At 36.3% G+C, this 25,517-nt stretch overlaps 1 protein-coding gene across 2 annotated transcripts in view; it reads right to left on the reverse strand.

The window, feature by feature from the left end:
• The window catches only part of LOC134550267 (metabotropic glutamate receptor 8), a 319,713-nt gene that overhangs the window by 56,769 nt on the left and 237,427 nt on the right, over positions 1 to 25,517 (reverse strand). For both annotated transcript variants that reach the window (XM_063396787.1, XM_063396788.1), the window contains one exon: positions 8,304 to 8,440. In XM_063396787.1, the coding sequence (XP_063252857.1) occupies positions 8,304 to 8,440 (137 nt within the window). The remainder of the gene's footprint in view (positions 1 to 8,303; positions 8,441 to 25,517) is intronic.

Raw genomic sequence — 25,517 nt, forward strand, 5'->3', positions numbered from 1 at the left:
AAGAGACTGGGTAGGAAACATGCTCATACTTTTTCACACTGGAACCTCACAAAACAATTCAGTGCAGACTTACTTGCTGAAAGTACCTGCTATGCCAAGTAGCTGTTTGTCAATGCTAAAACTCACATTAGCTTGTACCAGAGGAGTAGCCAACCCTGCTCTGAAGTCCCATATATGAATGCAAAACTTTCCAGAAAGCTCCTGATTTTTTTTTTTTTTTTTTTTTTTTTTTTTTTTTTTTTTACTGTGAAAGAGAAAAGAACATTTTAAAACATAAGTGCTATTGTTGTCATTCCTTTCTGGTTTGTTGAAAAAACAGGAATACTCTTGGTCCTGTTGATTATGGCTATTCAAAGAACCAATTCATTCTAATCATACCACTTCTACAAAGGATGAACACAAAAAGCTATAAAATATCTACCACCCACTCAAGAATCCTGTGACAAATTCACAACCAAACATACAAGTACAGCTTCATGTTTCATTTGAGGAACCTGACTTTCACTCACCCTGACAAGGTGAGAAAAAAGTCACTATTCATTCTAACTCTCAAGCAGACACTGTTGCACTGGCAATTTACTATCATTCTAATGAAGAAAAAATGGTTATCAAATTTCAGGGTATTTTCTCAGCAGCTATCTTTTATCCATTTTATTTTTTGTTTATTTGTTTGTTTTTCTCTATCATCAAGAAGTCTATTTCATTGAGGGGAAAAAAGACTATGAGGACCAAAGAAGTGAAAAACTTCAGAAGGAAGACAAGTTGTCTTTCTTCTTGGGCTCTTCTAAGGTCATTGGTTCTTGAATCTGGGCTCTGTTTTGATTTTCAGTCATGTCTGAAATAGTTTCTGTCTGATATGGGCACTTCTTAAAATCATTTAATGCTCTTTTAACATCTGTATTCAGCCTATTTCCATTACAAAGCTTTTTAGATCAATAAAACCTGTAACCTCTCAATATCATAAAATCCCAATTTCATTCCATGTTTCTCATATTTTTTTCTTGTCTCCACTTTTCATCTGCTGTAGCATACTGTTGACTTTTCTTTTTAATCTAGAATTGGTCCTTAGCAGATACAATTTTCATATTGACCTAAGACACTCACAGTAGGGAAGAAAAAATCCTGAGTCATACTACTTGACCAGTGCTAAGATAGGACTAGTTTTGTGAAACTTAACTGGTCTAAAAGCCATGATAGTTTCTATTTTCAACCTTGTTTAGAATAAAGGAAGATAGCAATATAATTTTGAGAAGGAGAGAACGTAAAACATTTTTCCTTGTCTCATTGAGTTTTTCTTTGAACCCAGCATCAACAATTTTCAGTCAGATAAAATGGGTTTGTTAAAATGAAAGTTTGAACTCTACTGCCCTATTATATGCAGGCAGAAGAACACCCTGCAGGCCATATGATTGACATATTTTGTTTATAGATACAATCATATAGAGCACTAAGTGCTTTTGTTGTGTATTTCTCTGTACTGTGTTCTTTTGTTAAACACAGGGCTTATGTTCAGCATTTTAAAAGCATCTATCAATTATATAATAGCTACCACAGGAAAAAAAGAGGCTTTCTGACTTCTTTAATGAAATATAGTGGCCTACAGCAAAGCTTGAAATTTATTTAATGCAGTTATGGAAAACATCAGAAGTTTTTTGAGTCATTTTCTTTTACCATGTCACAAGAAAGAGAACTAATGAATTTTGAATCCGTAACTTCCAAAAATAATTGACTAATTTCAGTGTTGATGGCTTCCTTCAGTATTAGATAAAGACATGAGACCTAGAAAAGAAGAGAAATCAAATACTAATTCAAATCTCTTTATGATCTCGCTGCCTGAAGGGAAGCTCACTGTCAGTGTGAGGTTCCCAATTTTTACTAGTTCACCAATCAATGTGCTAAAGGCTGATGATGGTTATGGCTGTCTCTCTGATAGTTCATCACATCAGTATAATCTTAATTTATAGTTTTCATCATAAATCAAGATCATTATGGTAAAATTGATGCCCTTGAGTCATTTATATCCTCAGTGCATACTCTCCATAAATCTGAAACCTTATGCATATTATTACTAAGAGAATGTTAGAAATCTGTTACTGTAAAATCTCTTTCTTTAATTTTAACAGAAGTCTTGTGCTCTGTTAAAACAAAATGGACAAAAATCCCAAACCAAACAACAAAAGAAATACAGGTGAATTCTGTCTTTAAAATTCACTGTTTTCACTTGAAACACAGAATCACAGAAAGGCCTGAGTTCAAAGCAACCTGAAAGATCGTCAAGTTCCAACCCCTCTGCTGTGTACAGGGTCACCTTTCACTAGAGCAGGTTACTCAGAACCCCACCCAACCTAGCCTTGAACAGCTCCAAGGAAACATGCAGGATTTTTATATGCTTTGGAATTTTCTTAAGGAATACTATCACATAAATTGATATCCACTCAAGCATTTTTAAGTGCATCAGCTAAATGTGTGATTTTGAAATCACTATTAAGGATGTCTGCCTGAACACTCATCAATCAAAATCACTAATATGGAAGAATATGGATTTAGATCTACATATTTTTTCATATTGGGGTCCTTCAACCCAGATTTTGGTAGACCAAAATAATGTATAAGCTTGAAATGCAATCTGAGATTGTTTCAAATTGTGTTTAAATTTAAGTGGGTTTTGTTTTTTTAAGGCAAATATTAGACTTTGAAAATTAACATTTCAACTTTTTTTTTTTCCAGCTGGTATTTAGCTTTAAAATAGAGCATTTTTAAGAGGAGAAAAAAGAGATGTTCAGAAATTAACCAGAACAAACCGAATGGGTTTCTAAGGAAAGGAACTCGGGAACTCATTATTAAAACTTTAGGACTGGGATTATTTCCATCTATTGCCACTGGCAAAAGCCACCAGTTGACATCTCTATCTAGCCCTTATAACAGCACATGCAATACAGAACACAGTTTCTAAGGGTGAATTCATTATTAATCATAAAAAGAACTTGAATTCAAATCATAAGTGCAAAGACAAGCAAGCTTGTTTCTAACAACTTTCCTTGTACAGATATTACACGGTTGAGAGCTCAAATTTGCTAAACCCACACATTTGTAGAGAACTTTTACGTGTGACCTGGTATGCAAAATACAGTTGAAATATGCATAAAACATAACTTTTCCAGAAACAGCTACCATTGCCTGAATTTTAATCCATCATAAAAAACAGAAAATTTTTTTGGAAGACAGAATTTTAACTATCAAACTTCCCTGAAAATTAAGTTATCTTTTTCTACTGATAAAGAAAATAAAATGATGAAAGTAAACAACAGAAAACACTGATAGTTAATGTATCATCAGTGAGCAGAAGTTCCAGAGCAGTTATTTCTTCCCTTAAAATCACAACAAAAGTTTTAAAGGTCTAGTTGTTTCCAGTACATTAACATCACTTAAAGTCAGGAAATCTTGGAGAGTAAAAGGACTTTACTAAAAGAGGTGCAAATTTACATGGTCAGAATCATCAGACAATCAGGTTGAGATTATTGTTGGACATTTCTAAATATTTGCTTTCAGAGTTACCTTATGTCTGCCAAGGACTGAGGTACCCTATTCAAACTCAGGAATCATGCAGAAGTTTAAATTTGGAAGACTATTATTGTTTCTTAATTTAATTTATCTGCTGTATTAGCATTGTCATGCACATGTTTGTTTTGTAAGAATTACAAGAGTAGCACTGATCAGTAGTCATGAAGCGCCTGTGTCTGGAAGCGATGAGGAAATTTAAAAGGTCAGTTAACCTAAAGGAGAGCATTAATGTTACTGAAGTCTCCATGAAGAAACCAACATCAGAGCCAGAAGGGTCTCTGAAGCCTGCTGAGAAAGAGCCCCTTAGGGAGCAGGATACAGAGGCTTTATCCAGCCAGAGTCACACTCTCTGCCCAAAGGGAAAACAGCACTGCAACGAGAAAGGGACAAGTCTGAAGCTTGACAAGGACCCTGCAGAGTCAGTGAAATTTTGAGGAGCCAGAGATGTCAGCAGAGCAACCCTGAATCCTGAGGGTGATGAGGAGCCAGAGACAGTCTGGGGCTTGCTACCAGATAAGAAGCCACAGCCCAGACAACAAACCTCCAACCAAAATCTGATATAAATTAGCAAAGAGCATCTTAAGAAAAAGGAAAACGGAAAAGTGGGGAAATGAAGAGATCAGAAATAGAAAAGGGAAACCTTTTGATTAAGTTACTTAGATGGAAGATGTGTTCTAGTTTGTCTTACATTAATTGAGTTGAACTGTACTAAAAACCAGATACTTCTATGATTTATTTTTCTGACAGGGAAAATTAACAGATGAATAAAACCAATAAATTTTCTGAAGGACAATAACAGCTATAGAGATTAACATAATCATAAACATATCATAGTTAAAACATGTTACTATACAATTTGAGGAAGAAAGATCTGTAGAAACTAGGGCAGAGGTATCTACAGAGGATATCTAGCTTACAAATACTCACTAAAAATCATAGTTACATGTGTCTTCATCAAAAGGAAACTAGAGGAGAAAGGATACAGGGAGGGAAGTATTATATTTTAAAAGCATCTCCTGTAAAGAGCAGAAGGGTAAAAATTGCTCTGTCATCTGAATACTGCTTCACTTTCAATAAATATAGATGTTTTCACAGAAACTAATGAAAACATCCACTGTGTTCCCTATGATTCACTGGCAATCTAAAGCACTTCCTAATTTGCAATATGATGATCTGGAGTATTGACAATCATTCAAAAAGATTACTTGGTTTTAATATATTTTGTCTAGTGAGAGGAGGCAGCAGCTTTGCCACAGCAGATCATCATCTGTCATAACTGCCATCAACACCTGCTAAGAGCTTAGTGAATGTAGAAACAGGGAGAGAGAGAGCCCTGTGTGCCTGTTTGCATCCTGGCCCTGTGAGCAGGGGGTCTGCAGCAGAGCAGGGGGCTGGGGAGCAAGAGCAGGACCCTAACACGAGGCTGGGAGTAGAAACTGGCACTGCAGGACACTGTGCCAGCCCACTCACATCTTCCCAGCTCCACGTACCAGAGCTTGCCTGAGAGTTTGGACAACAAGTTGTATCCAGAACATGAGCCCAAGGAGGTGAAAAAAAAGTCAAACAACATTCTAACACATCCTTAACTAATGAGAGTTAAGGAGGGGCATTCTGAAATAAATCCTTTTCTGTTAGATTTGTGGTCAATGTGGTTAGCATGGTGTGGTTTCAGTAGAATGAGTACCCATCAATCCAATCATATTTCAGAGTTCCCCTGAGTACATATATACACAAGGCAGAAATAATGGGACTGAAAAACTACAGGCCTAATGAAAAATTTAGAAGTCTAGGGGGAGAGAGAAAAAGGCAGATCATAATGGAACTAAAATTGAAGCAAATATTTAGGTAGCTTTTAGATATTACTATATAACTGTTATGCTAGTACTAGCATTTGTGCAAAATGTGTGCATCAGTTTTCAAGTTAATTTAATAAACACTAACTTTTCAGAAAAATGTAACAATTATCAAAATCTGGAATGTATTCCATAATAGTTATGATAAGGATCTAAATGTAGTGTTTTCCAGAAATTAATGTTTAATATTAAACTTGTTTAACCATTTTTTTCCTTTTGTGCCTTTCAACAGACAGATACCAGGTTAGTGAAGTGAAATAACACTGCCACGCAATCTGCAACACACAGCTTCTGTTGGTAGGAATTTTTTTTATTTGGGAAGAATAACTAAATAAATGAGTCGCTGACAAGAAGTTATAGATATTAAATTGTAGATATGCTAAAGTGGTTTAACAGCTGTGGATGAAAATGGGGAGCTATCATATGTGTCATTGTGGATAGCACTCAGATAATTATTGCAAAATAGTCTGAACAGGAGAATAATTTTAAATATTTACTGTCTTTGTTACTCTTCATCAGGAACCTTTTACATGGAAAACCAGAGATATTCGAAACCTTCTTTGTGTAGTTTGATTGAGTTCACTGCATAGACTCATTTTGGTGGATTTAATTGTCAATTAAATGCTGTCCTTCTCATCAGCCTTTAGCAAAACAATATTGGTATTTCACATTTGCAGAGGTACTCAAATAGCTAACACAACTCAAGTATATTGCATTATTAGATAATTTCTGTCAGATAATAAGGAAAGAGATTAACTTCAGTTTTCTTTTTCTCACTTTGCATGAAGACATCTTCTTCCAGAAAAAAGTGCCTTGGACCCAAAAAATTCTCAAATTAAACTTTGATGCCTATCTGTCATACAAATACTACGTAAGATATCCCCTGAATTTTTTTGGGATGGCAATTTTCAACCCAAATATAATGCCATGCACAGGTGAAACTTAACTACCCCAAAACTTACAGAACACATTAAAATGGTAATTAAAAACACCATCTAAGAATGGGTAAACTGTGTGGGTTTATTCCTTCTGCTATGAAGTAATAAGGGACAATACAAATCCTAGTTATTCATATAGAAAAACATCAAACTCTCCCTTTATATTCAAGGAATGTTTTATTGCAGTAGTTCATCATCCCAATGTTTTAACTAAATCAGAAGTGGTTAGAATCCAAACTTTTCTCTTGTGAAATACATTTCCATCCTCTTACATTATTTGAAATACCTTTGCAATTCACCTGTCCCCATCATTTTGTCTGATACCTATTTTAAAGGAAAACTTATTATTTCCATGCCTAACTTATTAATCACTCTGAGGAAAAACATATAAAAGTATTCAAAAACATCATCTGAAGGAGCTGATAACTACATAATCCATCTGACTTGAAAATATGAAGAATTTGGTTCAGGCTCAAGAACAGAGGGGAAGTGCTTTGGTTTGCCAACTGACAGAGAATAAATTATATTTTTTAAACATTCAAATTAATTTATAACTCAAATGAGTATTCTCCAATGTCAGTATCACAATCAAATTGGTAGAACCACAGAATCATTTAGGCTGAAGACATGTAAGACCATCAAGTCCAACCATTGTCCTAACATGGCCAAGTCCACCACTAAACCATGTCCCTAAAGGCCACCTTTATATATCTTTTAAATACCCCCAGGGATGGTGACCACGGTCGCCCCCTGTTCCAGTGCGCGATCACCCTTCCCGTGAAGAATTTTTTTCAACATCAGATCTAAACCTCACCTGGTGCAACTTCCAGTATCTTCCCCTGTCCCATCACTGCTTTCTTTCAGGCAGTTGCAGAGAGCAGTAAGTTCTCCCCTGAGGCTCCTTTTCTACCTAACAGAATAACCAAGCTCCCTCAGTCACTCCTCTGTGCTCCAGACCCTTCACGAGCTTCATTGCCCTTTTCTGGACATGTCCCAGCACCTCCATGTCTTGTAGTATTCAAGGGAAAGCTTATTGCTCTCTACAATTACCTGAAAGAAGGTAGGAGACAGGTGAAGGTCAGTCTTTTCTCACAGGTAACAAGTGATAGAACAGGAGGAAATGGTTTCAAGTTGAGTCAGGTTTAGATTTCATAATAGGGAAAAGAAATCTTCCACTGTAAGGGTGATCAAGCAATGGAATATGCTCCTCAGGGAAGTGATGGAATCACCATCCCTGAAGATACTTAAAAGACTTGTAGATGTGGCCTTAGGGACATGGTTTAGGGTGGTCCTAGCAGTGTTTGATTGACAGTTGGACTCAATGAGCTTAGAGGTTTATGCCAACCTTAATGATTCTATGATTCTGTCACCTGAGCCTCTCCAGCACCAAGTACAGAGGGACAATCACTGCCCTGGTCCTGCTGCTTCACTATTTCTGATACAGCCAAGATGCCACTGGCCTTCTTGGCTGTCTGGGCACACTCTGGCTCCTAATCAGCTGTGTCACCAACACTCCCAGGACCTTTTCCGCTGGGCAGTTTTCCAGCCACTTTGCCCCCAGACTACAATCCTGCAGGACTCATCACTTCACTTGGCTGAACCTCCTGAAAATGGCTGTGGCAATCCATCCAGCCTGTCAAGAGTGCTCTGCAGAGCCTTCCTACTCTCCAGCAGAGCCTGCTCCACTTGGGTCTTATCTGAAACTTACTGGGGGTGCACTTGATCACCTTGTCCATAGATCATTGATAAGGACATTAAACGGGACTGGCCCCAGTACTGACCCCAGGAGAACACCACTTGTGACAGCTGCTAACTGGATGTACCTGCATTCACTGTCATCTCTGGATGGCTTGGCCCTCCAGCCAGTTTCTTACCCAGTGAACAGTGTCCTCATCCAAGCCATGAGCAGCCAGTTTCAAGAGGACAATACTAAGGGAAACAGTGTACTTACGTTTAGATGAAGTTGATTACTCCACTGACCAATTACTTTGTATTCTGTACTCTTGTTGGTGATTTGATACTGAAAAATATCATAGCGTCCAGGAGCATCTCCATTTTCATTGAAAACTACAGGTGTTCCAGCACTCCCTGAAAAAAATATTAAGAAGCAATAAATACATTTAAAGCAATTTTAAAAATATATATTACAGAAAAAATAATAATTAGAAATTGAACAAATTCTTCATAATGCAAGTATAGTATGATAATAAATTCAAAAATGTCCCAGAGACAAAATGTATGTTATTAGTATCATCAAAAAACCTACCCCATGATTCTATGAAAATAATTTTAAAATATAATCCTTCTTCTCTGGTTGTTTGGTTGGGCATGTTTTGTGTGTATATTATAGAACACTAGGAAATTGAAGAATAAAACAGAAATTAATAAATTTCTTTTGACATGAAGAAAGATGTCATTTCACTTTAGGATGCATATACTCGGCAGTAGAAAAAAAATAACAATCTTGTAATGAACTACATTAAAAATTCCCCCATTAAGTAAAAAAATATTATTAATATCATCAACTTAGGAGCCAAAACTCAAAAAAGACCTTGAGATGCAAATGTTTAAATTGTGTCACAGTTAGTATGCTATTTCTAGCACTGACCACCTATGCAATAGTATTTTATCAAAATAAATTAAGTATATCAGCTGTACTTGTTGCTCTCTCCTCTATATATGACACCACCTGACAAAAAAGGCCATTGCTGAATCTGTCAAAAGTTATAAATTGACACTGTTCTTACTTCGATCAACAAAATGTTCAAAGATTGAAAACTACACATCTACCTTGGCAACCAGACCAGCCAAATTAGAACACATTTTGATGGATTCCCTCAAGGTGACATCAAGGACCTGCACTCCTGCAGAGACTTTTCAAAAACTAAACCCCTTCCCCAAATTTTTATATATAGGTGAATCATATTTATAGAGGAGGTCCATTGAAGAAAAAATCAAATATGCTAATGTTCTATTTCAGTGACTGCAGATGAAATTTATCTTTACTAGGGGAAAAACCTAAACCACCACAAAATGCCCCTACAATGTTTTCATGTTTCCTGCTGTGAACATCCTAGAAAAGAATGGCCAGTTCATAGTAAATTCCTACACTATAACACATTAACCTGGAGTAACTAAGTCCACGGTGAGTGGTTTCCATAGAATGAAAAAATAAAAGAGCTTTAAGTTCTGGATCCCTATAAGCAGAAGTAAGCTAGTAGAAGTGGGAGCAGTCTACACACTCCAGGATTTCAGTATAAATTCTTTTTGTCTGTCTGTCTCTCTCCCATAAAGTATTTTGTTCTCTAAAGCATTTTGTTTCATATAACAGCTTTCATATAAAATTGATATCCAGTGAAATAAACAGTGTTTTGAGAGTGACAAGTGGCACATTAAATACTGTGCCAATTTCACAGTTCTGCCAGAAAAATTCTGGCTGCAAAAATTGAATGTGAGCAACCATGGAAGAAGAGCATCAAAAATTATGTGTGGTAAAGACTTAAGACCCCATGAAGATAGAAGAGACTCAAGAGAAAATTTTGGAAAGCTATTCATGCTTTTCTCCCAATTATTTTGACAGAATAAAGGGCAAGAAAAATCCCAGTCTACAATCTTTCAAGCAATGAAATTATTCTTCACTGCTCACGCAGCAGGTTGATGCAATAAATTTCTTCCACATACTCAGCTGTTGTTCGTACATAGTTATGGAGGTAACCTTCAAAACATTGCTGTACAGTAACAACAGAATTCATCTTTCTACTCAGCAGCATTTGAAGACCTCATGGAAAAGCTGTCATTTTTATGAACAGATAGGAAACATCCTTGGTATCCCTTAAGGCCAATAGGAACTTAAAACATTATTATGCTCAGCAATAAGTGTGTGAGCTTATAATATATAGCTGGCTTTAGAAATATCTTGTGGTGCTTTTGGTTAGGATAAAGTTAATTTTCTTCATAGTAGGTTGTATGGGGCTCTGATATGGATTTGTGCTGAAAACTGTTGATAACACAGGGATGTTTTAGCTTTTTCTGGGCAGCACTTAGAGAGAGTCAAGGTGTTTTCTGCATTTTATCCCACTCCACCATTGAGCAGGCTGGGGATGCACAGGAGTTGGGAGGGGACACAAGCAGGGCAGCTGACTCCAACTGACCCAAGGGATATTTTCTACCATATAACATCATGTTCAGCATTTAAAGCTGGACAAGAAGAAGGAAGAAGGAGACATTTGGGGAGATGGCATTAAGTCAATCTTATTTGTGATGGAGCCCTTCTTTCCTGGGGATGAACACCTGCCTGCCCATAGCATGGGGTGAATGAAGTCCTTTTGCTTTGCTTATGTGCAGCTTTTACTTCACCTATTAAACTTTCTTTACCTCAACCCACCTGATTTCTCAATTTTATCCTTCCAGTTCTCTCCCTCACCCAGCTGGTGGGGAGGGAGTGAGTCTGTGTGATGCTCAGCTGCAGGGATTAAAACCACAACACACATACAAAGAGACTGTTTAGTCCAGATCAGAACCATCTTTCTTTTTTGGTGTAGTGCTGTTCTCATCTAGAGCACAACAGCATCTCATGCTGTGCACCACAGTCAACAGGGACATAGTAACCTGTTAAATTTAGCAGCCTCTCCAAATGAGCCCACCAAGATTTTTCTCATGTGGCCAAAGTCAAACAATCTCTGTCAAGTTAATAAAATCAAGCTTGCTAAAAGCTGGAATAAGTCACAGAAAATGTATACTCCCTAACACTGACAAAACCCACTATCCCTTTGTTAAACAGCAGACTTTAGAAAGTACACTTACAGTCACAGTAACTGCTCTGAAGTATATTTGATTGTGTTTTTGCATTGCTGCCATAACTTGTATATTCGGTTAACAAGGAGACTATTAGTTTAATCCATGTCTTATTATATTAATATTCCATTGTGGAATGAAGCATTTAATGAACTGTAACTAGGCGGTATGCATGACTGGATTGTGCTAATAAACCATTAGCTGCATAACCAGGGAAGCAAAGTTAAAGGCATTTGACCAGTGGTTCCCAAAATAATGAATGCAAGATGGTAGCAGGAGTCTTGAAAGTGTGAGGACAGAATGAAAGTGTAAGACAAACTAGATGTCTCAAGGCTATAAACAAACTACCAAGGGTTAATTAGTATTTTTAAAAAATGTTAATCTCATCTGAAGAAAAATATGCTCTGGTGAATGATCTGAATGAACTGTGCATCTGAGAATGGATATCCGCAAATTAAAAAGGTTTTCTAAGATACTTTGCTGGATAGTTCATCAAATTAAAGTGCATACCTCTATGGAAAAACTGATTAACACTGTATGGAGATCAGATAATAAACCATGTGGAGAAACACTGTAGCTGATCAAAACAACTAATCTCACATGAAGAGACAAACCTGGATTCAGTGCACAGTGTTCTGATGAGAATTAGAAGGTTCTAAAAATGCCATGGAAGTATACTAATGTCTCCTGTTCTGACAACCAGATATGCAGAACTGAGCACTCTTGATACCTGGTACTGCCACATATCCTCTATCATTAGCATTGCAGGGAATTGCATCACAGTTCAAGTGTAAGACAGAGAGCATTTAAATGCTCCTCTTATTGAACATTGAGGTCTGCCTGCTAAACTGAAATTTAACACACTGTGGAGAGAAAGTAACACAGAATACAACAAAGACCTGAGGTAGTGAGCCAGAACTACATAAATTCCAGCTTAGATAAAAAGTACTTTGGGAAACCACAACAAGCAGTTCTAGAATAGGGTATTTATATTAGAGAATGAACTTGGCTAGCTTCATTTGGGAACCACATTAATTGGAAAACAAAATGTTTCTGTTTCTTAGGATAAATGTTCCTATAGTGCTAGTGTAGACCATCAGAGAGAATAGAAAGAAGAACACTTTTTTAAAAAACAATTTCACTGATTTAAATTTTTAAAAAATTTTTAAAACTATCATTTAATAAAATAGCTAAAGAGAAGTGAGGGAACTATGTCTTTGAGCATTTTCATATTTTATTATATATCTGGTTATGTTGCCATATGTAATTTCAACTCACGAATGACTCAGGTAATTATATTCAATCTGTCACCATTTTTACTAAATTTTTAATTCATTCTGGATGTCTAAAATACAAGTACCTGGTAGAATTTCCAGACTACATAATAAGCCTGTCTAACTGTGGAAAATCACATGTGAGCTTTTACGTTCATCTCTCCTCCATACCAATCTTTTTTTGATTTGGGTTAGGTTGAGTTGGGGCTTTTTAATATAAAGACATAGTTACTGACTTATTTTGAGATCTGTTTTGTAAGTATGTCTTTTCTGAGCAGAGGACATAATTACAATTTTTAAGTGTAAAAAAATACTGTGGTACTGAAAGAAATTCTCCTTCTTCCTTCCCACTTTGCAGCAACCAGCATTAAACAACCCTGGGTGTTAAACTAGCACCTCAGCAACACATTTCAGAATTTTTCTGTGACCTCAGCTGTTTATGAGCCTTTATGCAGGTTAAACTAGCCAGAAAAGTTATTTATAGAGGAGAAATGGTAAAATGTATGAGGTTTTTAAATCTGATTCAAGGCTGTGATGGAGCCTTTTGAATTTTCAATGCCTTACACAGATATCAAGGAGGATCCTTTCTGATAAGCAACTGTTGTAGTCCCGGTCCTTTGTGCTCTGGACTTGAAAATTCACATTCTTATGAAGAAATCTTTAAACATATACTTTGATATTCTTGAGATGCTGCTCAGAAATTACCTAATCCTTCATGGGCCTATTTGTCAAGTTACATTTCACATGATTCTAAAATATCTCCTCTTGTACTGCAGACTGTAATATTCAATCCCACTCAGGTTACAGAGCGCATTCGGCCAATGCCTTCCAGTGAAATTCTCTTTACATTTCAGGAAGTGGAAAAGAAATAGATTGACTTGTAAACCACAAGTTCATGTGTAGTACTGGCCAAGTGCATATAAAAGTGATTAATACATAAGTGTTCTTAAATTAAGAACAGCCCTGAGCCTTATTTAAAAAAATCTTTTAAATTAAATCAACACACTTGGATTCTTCTTATATGAAAGTCTTTAAAAATATTTCTTTATTAGGAAGCACTGTTACATCAGTACCTGGACAAATGTGTAGAAAAGAGGTTGTGCTGATAAATCTCACAACTGACATTTACAGAATATTCCAACTCTAATGGAGCAGATTTCATTATAAAGCTTGATACCAGATACAAATCTTTTATTTCTGAAATCTTATGTTTATGGATTGATATTACTTTTTTTAAATCTGAAATTAAAATTGCTTAAGCTGAGGCTTCGTCCTTTGAGCTGATCCACATAAACTATTGCTATTTTATTGCTATGAATCTAAAGAGGTAAGCCTGGATTCAATGGTAGGCTTAGGAGAATGGAAGTCAAGCAGTTATGTAGTTCACTAAAATACAATTGACTATTGTGTATCAAAACTTCAGAATGCACCATCTCCTAGCATTCAACTTTATGGAAAGACTCCTCACATTTATAGGATCAGCTCTTATTTCATTAATTCATGGAAATAGTCTCAGGTACTACAGTTAAGGGTTCAGATTTTTTAAATGATCATAATATTCTAAGCAGCTTTTAAACGGAAAAAGTACTACAGAAAGGTACATGAATAAATTGTTCTCAGGAAAGTAAAAAGAGGGAGAATAACCACTTGAACTTTCAATAGCAAGAGTTTTCAGAGAAGAAAAATGCTTTTGTAAAATTAAGCAAGATGTCAATGAGACAAATTAAATAGAAGGTTGAAATGGAATAAATGGAAATAGTAAATACAGGCTATTATAACATTTAATACAGAAAAAAAACCACAGAAAAATTATAAACAACTTATCAGAACTAGCAAAAGATCATTTGTGAATGTCAGGCTGTCAGAGAAAGAATATACAGTGTATACAGCAATGTGAGGTTTGTGATAAATGAAATGTTACCTGCTCAATCTCCACACAGCAGACATTTTCAAACAATGAGCAGCGTGGTTACTAAAATAAAAAACAATGATTGCCTTACACCTATCCAAAATCAGAAAAGACTTCTTTTCGTGCTTACCCTACATGTCTCAGTTCAAGATTAGGACAATAAAACAGGATTTCATCCAGTTGCAATAAACACAGACCTTTACTGACATTTTAAATATCCTAAGATATTGGATACATCCACGCAGATGAGCAGAATATGCATATGAGAGAGAATCTGTGCCTTTCTGAGGCAGCAGCTGGAGGCCAGATGGATACCCTGGGGTATCTTAAATCGCATTTGATGCCCATGTTTAGGCAATTTATCTTACTTACCACAGGGCAAATTCTGACTGTTCATGTATGAATGCATAAAATAGAATGAAAGAGAAACTAAAAGTGCTACAAGAAATGAATTATATACAGATTTGTGGCATATGTAATACAAATTATGGTGGTACCCTTTACAAGGCTTATAGAGAAAGTAAAAAATTAGGTATTGAAATAAACTGATATAAGTCAATTCCAGGTGAAGCAGTACAACTTCACATTTCTTAAGCTGATGGACAAGAACTTCTCTGAGATTTTGCACAGAAATGTATAATTAATTTGAAGTCTTGGTCCTCAGCATAGTGAAAAATTGAAATTATGTGTTTCTGTGAAAGGAACAGTTCGTTCCACTCTAGTATAACATCAGCCAGGGCAAGTACCATAATCACATGGTATTTAAAATAACAAATAACAAACAGAGCTCTTTTTCCTTACAGAATCTATTAGAGCTTCTTCTCACATCAAGCATAGAGACATGCATCATAAAACTTACCCTGAAATGAATAAAATTCAGAGATGAGACTGAACTTTAGCCATCAACAGTATAGGATTAGTAAAAAGCAATTTGCCCCATCATTAATTAGTTGGTATAACAGTGGTTATTAAAAACAGCAATCTAAATGCAAACTCTGGTTCATGCAGCCCTTCAGCTACAACTTCAAGAAGAATATACAGGAGAAAAATTCATCTACATTTTCCTTGTTCCCTACTTTCTCTCCTGCAGCATCTGCTACTGGCCACTCTCAGCAAATACACTACAGTAGTGAAATTTTATTTCTTACCCTCTAAGAAATAACTCAACCCAGAATATAAAAACACAGAACTCTAGCTCCTCTCCTTACAGCATTTTGAGTCTACTATCAGAAAACATGTATACCTGTAATATGGCTGTATCACAGATTAGACTTTGAATTTTTCCCGATAAAGAATTAAAATTGGTAGGCACCAGTCTGTGACATAGAACTGGGAAGGCAGTTTTGTATCTCTGAGTCTGGGCTCAGCCTGTGTGTTTGCTCAGCAAGGCCATGCCTTGACCTCTCCTCCCAGTGGCGGGGCAATGCTGTGTGAAAGACCCTCCCTACTGCACTGCTAACAGGGACGGGTAGCAGATGTAGATGAGCTGCTCCACAGGCAGGTGCTACAGCAAGGCAGGCATTATCACTGCAGCCTTGTCAGAAGCATCCATCAATCCTAGGAAAAGAATGGGATGAAAGAGGTTGTGATGGGGAAGGAGCTACTGAGCCCCTTTGAACCTCTGCTGCCACCTCAGCTTTGTTCCTTTCACCTCTGGAAAAGAGCTAGCTCCGTCCACACATGGGAGGGGGTTTTGAGGGGAAGAGAGAAGGCAGAGAGTGAGACAAAAAGCTTCCTGTTCCATACATGTAGCCAAAAAGCTCAGTGCTACCAGCATATTTGAAAGAATACAGGTTCTTTTCATTCTGTACTCAAAAAATCCATAGAGACAGGTTTCGTCTTAAAATCTACAGCATACATTGTGTGCCAGAGAAGATTGATTCAGTTCTACAGTGGGAGAATCCAGCAAGTCAAAAAAGCCAGCAGGCTCAGGGAAGGGATATTGCATGCAAGGGGAACAGATCACTCAATCCCCTAAAGATCAACACACGGTATAAAACTCAACTGAGAGGTAAATACTACTCTAGTAACATACTAAAATAGTAGCAGGGTGATATGACATTATCTACTACTAGCTAACATCTTGTTCCAAAAGAGGAAATTATTAAGAGGGTAGTTAGATTTCTCACATAAAATGTGTGAATAGATGCATAAAATTTAGTTTGCATGGTATTATAGACTGGAGAGTATTAAATGCTCTTTGGTAGAAGATGTATCAAGTATGTGTGCATGTTTTAGTTTTAAATGTTGTGGTTGGGAATTCTTTCTTTTTAAATATATTTTGCAGCACAAGTAGTATCAAGCACATTTCTTGTAGTCCTTTTGAGAAGAGTTCATGGTTATAATCTAAAAAAAAAAAAAAAATAGCTGACATGTAGGCTGGGAGTGAAAGTGTGAGGAATCTTTTCTACAAATACAACCACAACTAATTTTTTTTAGTATTACCAAAATAAATACACTTTAAGTAGACACGAATTTCTCTGCTAAGTCAGGATCACCTGCCGACCTCAGCAACACAGCCATGTTATGGGAACAATATATTCCCAGATTTAAAGAATTTTCATACCATTTATTAATGTTATCATGTTTCTTGTGGCAAAAAAACTTCTTTCAAGAAGCTGTAGCTATATAAAGCTATTCAAAGAGATCATAAGAGATTGAAGACATTCAGGATTGTCCAAGACACTTGGCTACTTTTTTACCTAAAACTCTAGTTAGTATAGTCCTAGGAAGCACAGAATAGTTTTCTTCTGACCATAAATCATCAGTTTATCTTCGTGTATACAAGGACTCACCAAGACATATTTGAGAACTACATGGCATGACGAGCTTGGTGCACCCTTCACCATCAACTATCGTGAGATATGGAGGATCCTCCATATTCTACTGTTCCATTTTTCCTGCTGTGTGGCACTGTTTGGTAAGGGTTTTGTTGTTCTTCAACCCCCCCCTTCCTTTTTTTTGGAAGAGGGGCAGAACAGGAAGGTTTTTGTTTTGGTTTTGTTATTTTTGTCGGGTTTTGTTGGTTTTGTTTTACCAATCCCAGAAAGATGTACTTATTTCAGCACTGCTGACCTCAGTCACATTTTTTTTGTCACATTTCAGGTAAGAGCCTATCAAGGTGACAATTGACAGAGTGTCTTTCAGATGATACCAGACTTTTCTCATCAGCTTGCACGTACTGAATGTGAGAAGGAAAGATGAGTTGCAGCTGTTCCACTTCAGACTCCAGTCTGAGCATTTACTTGATGCCAGGATGAAAACATACCAAGGAGATACATACATACCTCTGTGAGTTTCAGAAGTCAGAAGACACTAAGATAAAGTGCTTCAGATAAGGAAACAACTCAGTTAATACTAGTAACTCACAAGTGCCTGTACAATCTCAGAAAGAAAGATTTCTTCCCTTTCCACTCCAGAAGAATCCACCTGCTACGGAACCACATGGGAGAAAGAAATGTGGAGTTCAGTGAAAGTTGTGCCCAAAAGGCAGTGGGGCTCATACAAGATGATCAAAGAAAGCCACACACTACTATAGGAATCAATGCTGCCGGTGATGTGCAGGAATTAGTTAAGCTGCAAGGGCTGTCTGCAGAAAAAGTGAGCATCTGAAGAGCCATCTATACTTCTAGGTGCTTTTGGACAAAGGTTTTTAGAATTTTTCCAGCCCCTCAAGCAACTCCTCTGTATTAATAGGTTCCTGAGGCCAGTGAAAAGCAAATAAAAATTCTTTGCCTCAGGTAACAGCTCCCTGGAGAGTGAGGCAGCATCCTGGTGAGTAAAGGTAACCATCCTTAGAGTAATTGTAAAACTGTTATCAAAATGGGAAATGGTCCAGCTAACAGGCTTCATCCCCAACTCAAGCATTGCTCTTGGAAAACTCCAGAACTTTTTATTTGTGATTTTGCTACTCTGCCTCCAGGCTCTTGGAAGTCCTAGGCCATGACCATAGTTCTCAGATATTATTACTGACATCTTAGGATTCTGTTATTTCTTTTCTAAGCCTTCATTATCTTTCCAGATATGATATATTGCTAGAATAAAAATGAACAGAAAACAGGCAAACAAAATCAGTGTCACATGATCATAGTTGAAATAATGGATTGCAGAAAGAATGAAGGAACTAAACAATTTCCTATTTAAGGCTTATATGAAGTATAGTTAGTTTACCAAAAAAATCCAGCACTCAAGGTACAAACCCACAAGCCAAAAGCAATTAGCTATAAGAATATTCTGAAAGTACATAAATAATTTAAGATTTCTCAAACAAGACACATCTGCATCCTTAACACTGTCTCACTGGGATTGTCATTATGTAACAGACATTAGTGCATTAACATTTAGTTAACAGACACCTGAAACATAAATGCCTTTTTCTTCTCTGTCTAACCAAGCGTCACAGGCAGCTTATTATGACCAATGTACTCTCAGTCACCCATGAGGATAGTTCATCTTGCTGAACAAGATCCTATTTGACATTTAGCTATTTCCTGTTTTTCCTGGAGTTCAATCAGCTGTGTGTTAATTAAAATAATTAAACAGGTTAAAAGTATATCAGGGCATTTCCTAATATTGATTTCTATGAGTTACCAGGGATGAAAACCAACCTTCCTTCCAGTGCTTCAGCTGGGGCTTAAACTCTGACATTGAGTGAGGACTAAACTCTGAAGAGGAACTGTTAAATATCCATAAACCATTTTGTAGTTCAATATCTTTCATGTGGTCTACATCAAAAATGAAGTAAGTCACACAACTGTATGCACATACGCACACACAGAGCTGCAGGCCACGCTTCAATTACCACAAAAAATTTGGAGAGAGGCATCAAGCGGAAACATCACTGTCTGAATCACAGTTTTAAATTTCTCAAAGTACACAAGGTAATGTTATTTCAGCCTTATGACCTTGTCTTATTCTCTGATGTTTCTAGAATGCAAAACCATCTAATACAATTCATAACAAATGCTACGTTATTCATTAAAGTATTACCTTGTGCCAGAAGGAGGCAAAGACTACAAAGCAGTTACTGAGAAGCCTGATGTGCAAGGAAAAAATGCTTGAAATTCCTCAGTCCTTCAAGTCTGCACAGCAATAATTAATACACTGCAATCAAAGGATAAGTAATTTATAGGTTTTTATTATCTTGTTTTTTTGTAATTACAACAACCATTAGTGAGCAACTGATGTCCACTCAAAATTTACTCTGTTGTCATGGTTATTTTAAGGCAATTGTAAAGCTACTAATCTCCAAAGACATAAACTATATTAATGCTATAAAACATTTAAGAAGTAATTTTAGTTGACAATGTTTTACAATCTGTTTATGGTCACAGTTTTACTGAAAAACTGACTTAAATTTGGAAGTAATTTAAAACAGCTATAACCTATATACTCCCTCCTGTGCTTCCCAATTTTTAAAGACCCTGCTTTAGAGATCATACTGACTATCTGGGAGATCAGTCCATGGACTCTTTCAGTATTAAATTTTCAGAAACTTATATACCAATGTCTATACTAATTTTATACCTTTATGAGTGTTATGAAGGAGTATAATTGGACTTTTTTTCACTGACTCTCTCCTAGGATACTAGGTTATTCACCTGTTTAAATGGCTCATATTTGAAGCTGTTGATATCTGGGCAAGTAATTTACTCTTATTGAAGACAAATGAGGACAATTTTTTAACAGGAAAAGAAGTCTTTATTAGAAGAACAATATATTTTCTGAACAGCTGATCTCTCCATTCAAGGAGACTGGTGATGAGCATTCTTCAGTAAGATATTTTTTACAGGTGCTGTTCTGTATTAATATTATGGAACATAGGCCATATTTTTAATGCAGTAAGGCTTGAGGCTGCACATCTCAATCTCCTCTACTGATATGAGAAATTCACATTCCAAAAGCTATCAGTAGAAGTAATAACTACTAACATTTTTAGTATTACTGAAAATTTATGGCTAATCTCAACTTCATTTTGGATCCCAGATACTAAATTCATGTAATGTGAGAGAACCTTTTGAGCTTACTTTAAAAAATTCTGAATCCTCAGGACCATGGAGAAAAGGGTTTTTTTGCAGCCAAACTCCAAGTCAAAAAACCCCAGATGGTGCAAAAGAAATTCTCCAAGACATTTTTAATCTTAAATTTTAAAAGCTTCTTTGGGGGCTTTGCTCAAGACATCTGCACTCATGGCATTGGGACACTTAGTTACAGTAAGTGATATGATGAAAAATGATAACATTAGACATTCTTCAAATCTTGGCATTATCTTCTCTATATGAAATATGTAATACATATATAAATATGTAATGACTAAAGTCATATACTGTGGCAGTGTTTTAATCCAATTAGTTTATTGCATATGTTCTCTGTAATAGTTCGGTTCTCTGTACCCTCACCCCTCTCATTAATATTCCTTTGTTCCTTCACTCTCCCTCACAGTGAGTTATTTTTAGCACACATTTGTTAGATGTATCTGTTACCCTTCCCGCCTTTGTAACTCCCCTCCTACCCTCTCCTGATTAGTCCACGTTATGTATCCCCACCCCTGGGTCCCTCAGCAACTGCTCCCGGTTGGCTAGTGATAGCCAACCACTCCCCTTGCTCCTCCCAGCTAGCCCCTAACAAAAACCCACTGCACCCTCCCTTCCTCGGCCAGTTCTGGGCTGAGGAGGTGTTTTTAATAAACCCTCTGTGCACTCAGAACTGACTCCTCCTTTCTTTCCACTGCCTGTCGCTTCAACACCGCTCACAAGAGCCTCTCAGGGATAAGAACCCAAGGGAGTCAGCCCTGCCTGCGCTGCTTGCAGGCTGACCCCACTGAACGCCTGTCGCCACGCCTGGGCTTGCCGGGGACAGTCGGTGGACTCTAGCGGGCTCCGCGACAATATACATCAAACAATACTGGTTTATTCCTTCAGTATCATAAGGAAGACAGTTAAATTCTGTTTAAATAGCTAATTAAATTAGGTTTGGAACTGATTTTCATTATGGGAAAAAGCATAAAAGTTTTTTAAAAATCTCAAATGCAAGAGATATATTTTATAGATGTATTGTTTGGTTCAGAATTTCCAAAATAAACCTTTCTAGTTTATCACTGTACAGTGAGAGTAACACAAAAACATACATCCACATTTTTTTTTCTTTTGCAACAGTTATCAAGGTTTTTAATATTTAATATGCTGGTTTGGTTTGAAGTCCTTAGAAAGATATTATATTCATATTTGGGCAAACCAGCCACCATTCTCCTCTGAATGCATACTCAGCCATAATAATGACACTGTCCTGGTTACCTGCTTGCCACAAAGGAGTTGTTTTTATCTGACTTAAATGTCAGCCTGTCGGAAGCTCATGGAGTGCAGGAACCTGTTGAATTGCCAAGTGATGAAATCACTTGAGCTGGCAAAAGACATCCTGGCAAGCAGGCCGAACCCAGCAATACTAGGTTGAGAAAAAGACTCAGACATGAACAGAAATTAAAAATGTAGGAAAGAAAAAGAGCATCTTGCTTCTGGTGCTATTCAGAACATCAAAAAATCAGCTTCTAGGGCTGACTTGAAGGTAGTTTTAATTGGATTATCAACTTCATTTGATTATGCCTGGGTATACAAAATCTAAGATCACAGCATTTAAAAATAATTCATAATCTAAAATTTAGTACCTAAATTCAGTGATAGATTCCATGCAGTTGTTGGAACTCATGTAGCCATAGTTTCTCAGGTATTTAATATAAGCAGTTTTACCAGCTTGTGAAGTCTCTACCAATAGCCTCAGAAAACAACATTGTGTGTTATGTATAATCACACACAAGTCAGATTTTTTAAAAGTCAGTGAACCTAGTGTTCTCACTGATCACTATGATGCAATTTGAAGATCTAACTGCTACCACTATTTTAAAGAACACAGAAACTCCCTATTTTGCTAATTGTAGCTCTACCTGCTTAAAATAATTTAATCATTCTTGCAGGTGGTTAGAGGAAATGTTGTACTAATTTGTTATTGCACCAGGTACTGAGCAGACATAAACTGGAAAGGGCCTTGTACAGATTCTCATCTCCTTTTGCTTTATCCCTGTAAGAAAGTTAGACTTCTGTAGCCCATAAGATTAAAAATCAATATTGCCTCTGCAGTCTTCAGAGCAGAACAAATTCCCTTACAAAAAAATAAAGAAAAAAAAGAAAAAAAAAATCATCCAAATCTTGATGTGATTAAAAATACAGCAAACGTAAGGTGTGTTAGTGGGAGTCTCACTCTAGCCTGAGCAACTGCAATGGAACACAGCCTGTGTTAATTACTAAAACTTGAACAAGCTTCCTTCACAGTTATATCTGTCTATTTATAAGCTAGTGTTAAGGGCTAAGCAAAGAAGATTTAGGATTTGATCCCATTGTGTAAACGACAGCTACCACTCTACATAAGCTGTATTTGAGATTTTTAATCCCATTGAATGATTTCATAAAAAGATGATTTACAGACTAATTCCCTCCCAAATACTTACAAAGACAAGACTCTAGATGGTGATCTTACAGAAACTGTCTAAGAGTTACAAAAATTGCTTCAAGGAAAGATCCTACCCAATAGAAAGAATACTTCACCATTACCACAGCCTGTCAGATTTCTGCTGCTTTCTCTTAAAATAAAAACTCCAGCACTTCAGTCCACTCAAATATTGTTGCTTTCTATGCCCATATCATATCCTCATTGGAACAATGGCTTTATCACTCATCAAAATAAAATTTTGAAAAACTATGATTTTTCATTTAGGAAAATATTAGAAAGTCTTTTCCGATTCTTAATGCTATCTCTGCAGTTATCTGAACCCCTTTCAGATTTATTTCTTTTGCAGATAAGTTGACACACAAAAGCTGTAGTTGCAGACATTAGTTGAATAAAAAAAGTAATGCACATAAAATCCTGTTTCCTTGAAACTCATCTGATTTTTTCTATTTCTAAAATCTGAGGAAGTATTAGGTCATTTTGTAGCTGATTGTCCCAACTCATCTAGTCAGGAAAGCCTGGAGGAAGGAGCTTCCTGAGAGATGCCAACACACCCACTCAGTCTAGTGCACTGTACCTTGGCAGCACAACCTCCCCAACCTGCAGAGCTTTCTCAGGGCCAGGCAGGGTCAGGGTGAGCACCCACATGTCACTGCACTGCATTCTCACCCGGACTCTCATCTCTGAAAGCAAAATATGCAGTTCTGCAGAGTTTATATGTTTATTTTTTGGTAACCAGTGTGATGCTCCAGCTATAGAGGTGCCAGACTGAGAATTTTCACCTTTCTTCACCTTTCTTATTGCAGTGAGAGTATATGTATTCACCAGCCAAGCTTCAGATGGAGTGGTCTCACCTGATGTTTATGCAAGATTGTACCTCAAACCTGTCTGATGATACTTCACGTTTTCCTTTCTACTGCTCTTTTTCCACTCTGTTTCTCACTATGACATTTTTTGTTTTAATATTATAAAATCCTGTTGTGGTCATTGCAGTGCTTTCTTGCTTGCTTTAATTTCTTGTTGCTTGTTTCATGTTGTGGGGTAGAGCTCTGCTTCATAAAGAGTTCTTGAATAAATACAAGAATAAATAAATTCAAAATCATGGTGAGTTGGTTTATTGAGAAATATTCTCCTGAAACCCATCCATCTAAACTGATTTCCACAACCTGATATTCTGATGGACTCATTTGAATGAAAAGAATCTTGTTTGTTGAGAAAAACAAAGAGATAACCTTTTGAAAAGTCTGTCCAGAAAACAATTTATTCACAGTATCATATTTTATAAATTTTGTCCAGAGGTTAAACTATTAAAGTTAAAAAGAAAAACAAACAAACAAACCCCAAACCAAAACAACAACAACAAAACCAAACAAACCCCAAATCTATTTTGTAAAAAGGCACTTACAAAAGTCTGGTCATTGAGAAGATTTTCTTTATAGATATAACCCAACATATTAAAAAGGCTTTAAACTTTTTATACAGACTCCCCATGGTTACTGTAAGCTCTATAAAAGAAGATCCTAATTTGCTGCAGTCAAGCTATGCACGGGAGATAAAATCCACCTGTACACCATCTGTTCCAGGATTGAGAATGTGAAGTAATGAAGAACATTTAGAAGAGCAGGATAATGATTCAAAACACCATGAAGAGAGCATCAGAGTATCCATCTAAGTCTATAAAGATCATTTCCTAATACAGTGGCCTAAATCTAATCAGTGATGCATGGTGATATATGAAAACACAGTCTTTAACATCTGCAGCAATACATCTCACCTGTGAAATGCTCCAGGTACTAGACTCCAGTCCTTTTTAATTAATCACATTCTGCTTATCTAAATATTCCCTCAGTGTTCATATAAACTGTTTATTTCTTCCACATCAAAAATTTGACTGGCAAACAAGGAATTTTTGTCATTTACTTCTGCTGAACAAATTTCAGCTTTTTTCTGTGAATTGTCTTATAATCTACACGTTAAATTACAAAATGAAATATTCTTCTGCAGAATATATCATGGTGAGAAAAAATACTCTTTGGCAATGTATTCTAAGTTTAAAGGTCTTAAAGTTTAATAGCAGAATTCAAAATATAACCATATTTGAACTTAGAATGTTATTGTTCAATTCATATTTTTCAATATTTCTTGATTATTTTTAATCCCATAGCAAATATCTTTAAAAATAAAGGAATACCCATCAAATTACTTTTCATACCAGAATTTAATAATAGATTTAAAGAAAAGTATTTTTATTAAGAAAACTATCAACCAAAGTTCTTTTTCAATCAAAATCTCTTTGTGGCTTTTCAATTTTTTTTTTCAGTGAAAATCTAAAAGGTTTATGAATTTTAAACAGGTGTTTTGTTAAGATAACTTAAATTAATATAAAACTATGTATACTTAAAGAAAAAGAAATCTATTTGAGACTGGATGCACCTCAGAAAACAAGCAAACAAACCTCATCCTTACATGCTCAAGATTTCTGGATCAAACCAAAGTGCAAAAGGTTGAGCTGATCTCAGAGTAAGCAGAATAAACTTTGGAAGCTTTCTCGAACTACACACATCATCTAACCCTCCAGCTGTTTACTTATTACCAATTTTAGAATCACTAGGCAGCTTCTGTGATATTTATCAGAAGTTAGTACACAGAAATTGGTGTTCAGAGACGTGAAACTCCATGGAGGCCATTTTTC

Source organism: Prinia subflava, chromosome 4, assembly GCF_021018805.1.
Source record: "Prinia subflava isolate CZ2003 ecotype Zambia chromosome 4, Cam_Psub_1.2, whole genome shotgun sequence".
In the NCBI taxonomy this organism is placed as follows: domain Eukaryota; kingdom Metazoa; phylum Chordata; class Aves; order Passeriformes; family Cisticolidae; genus Prinia; species Prinia subflava.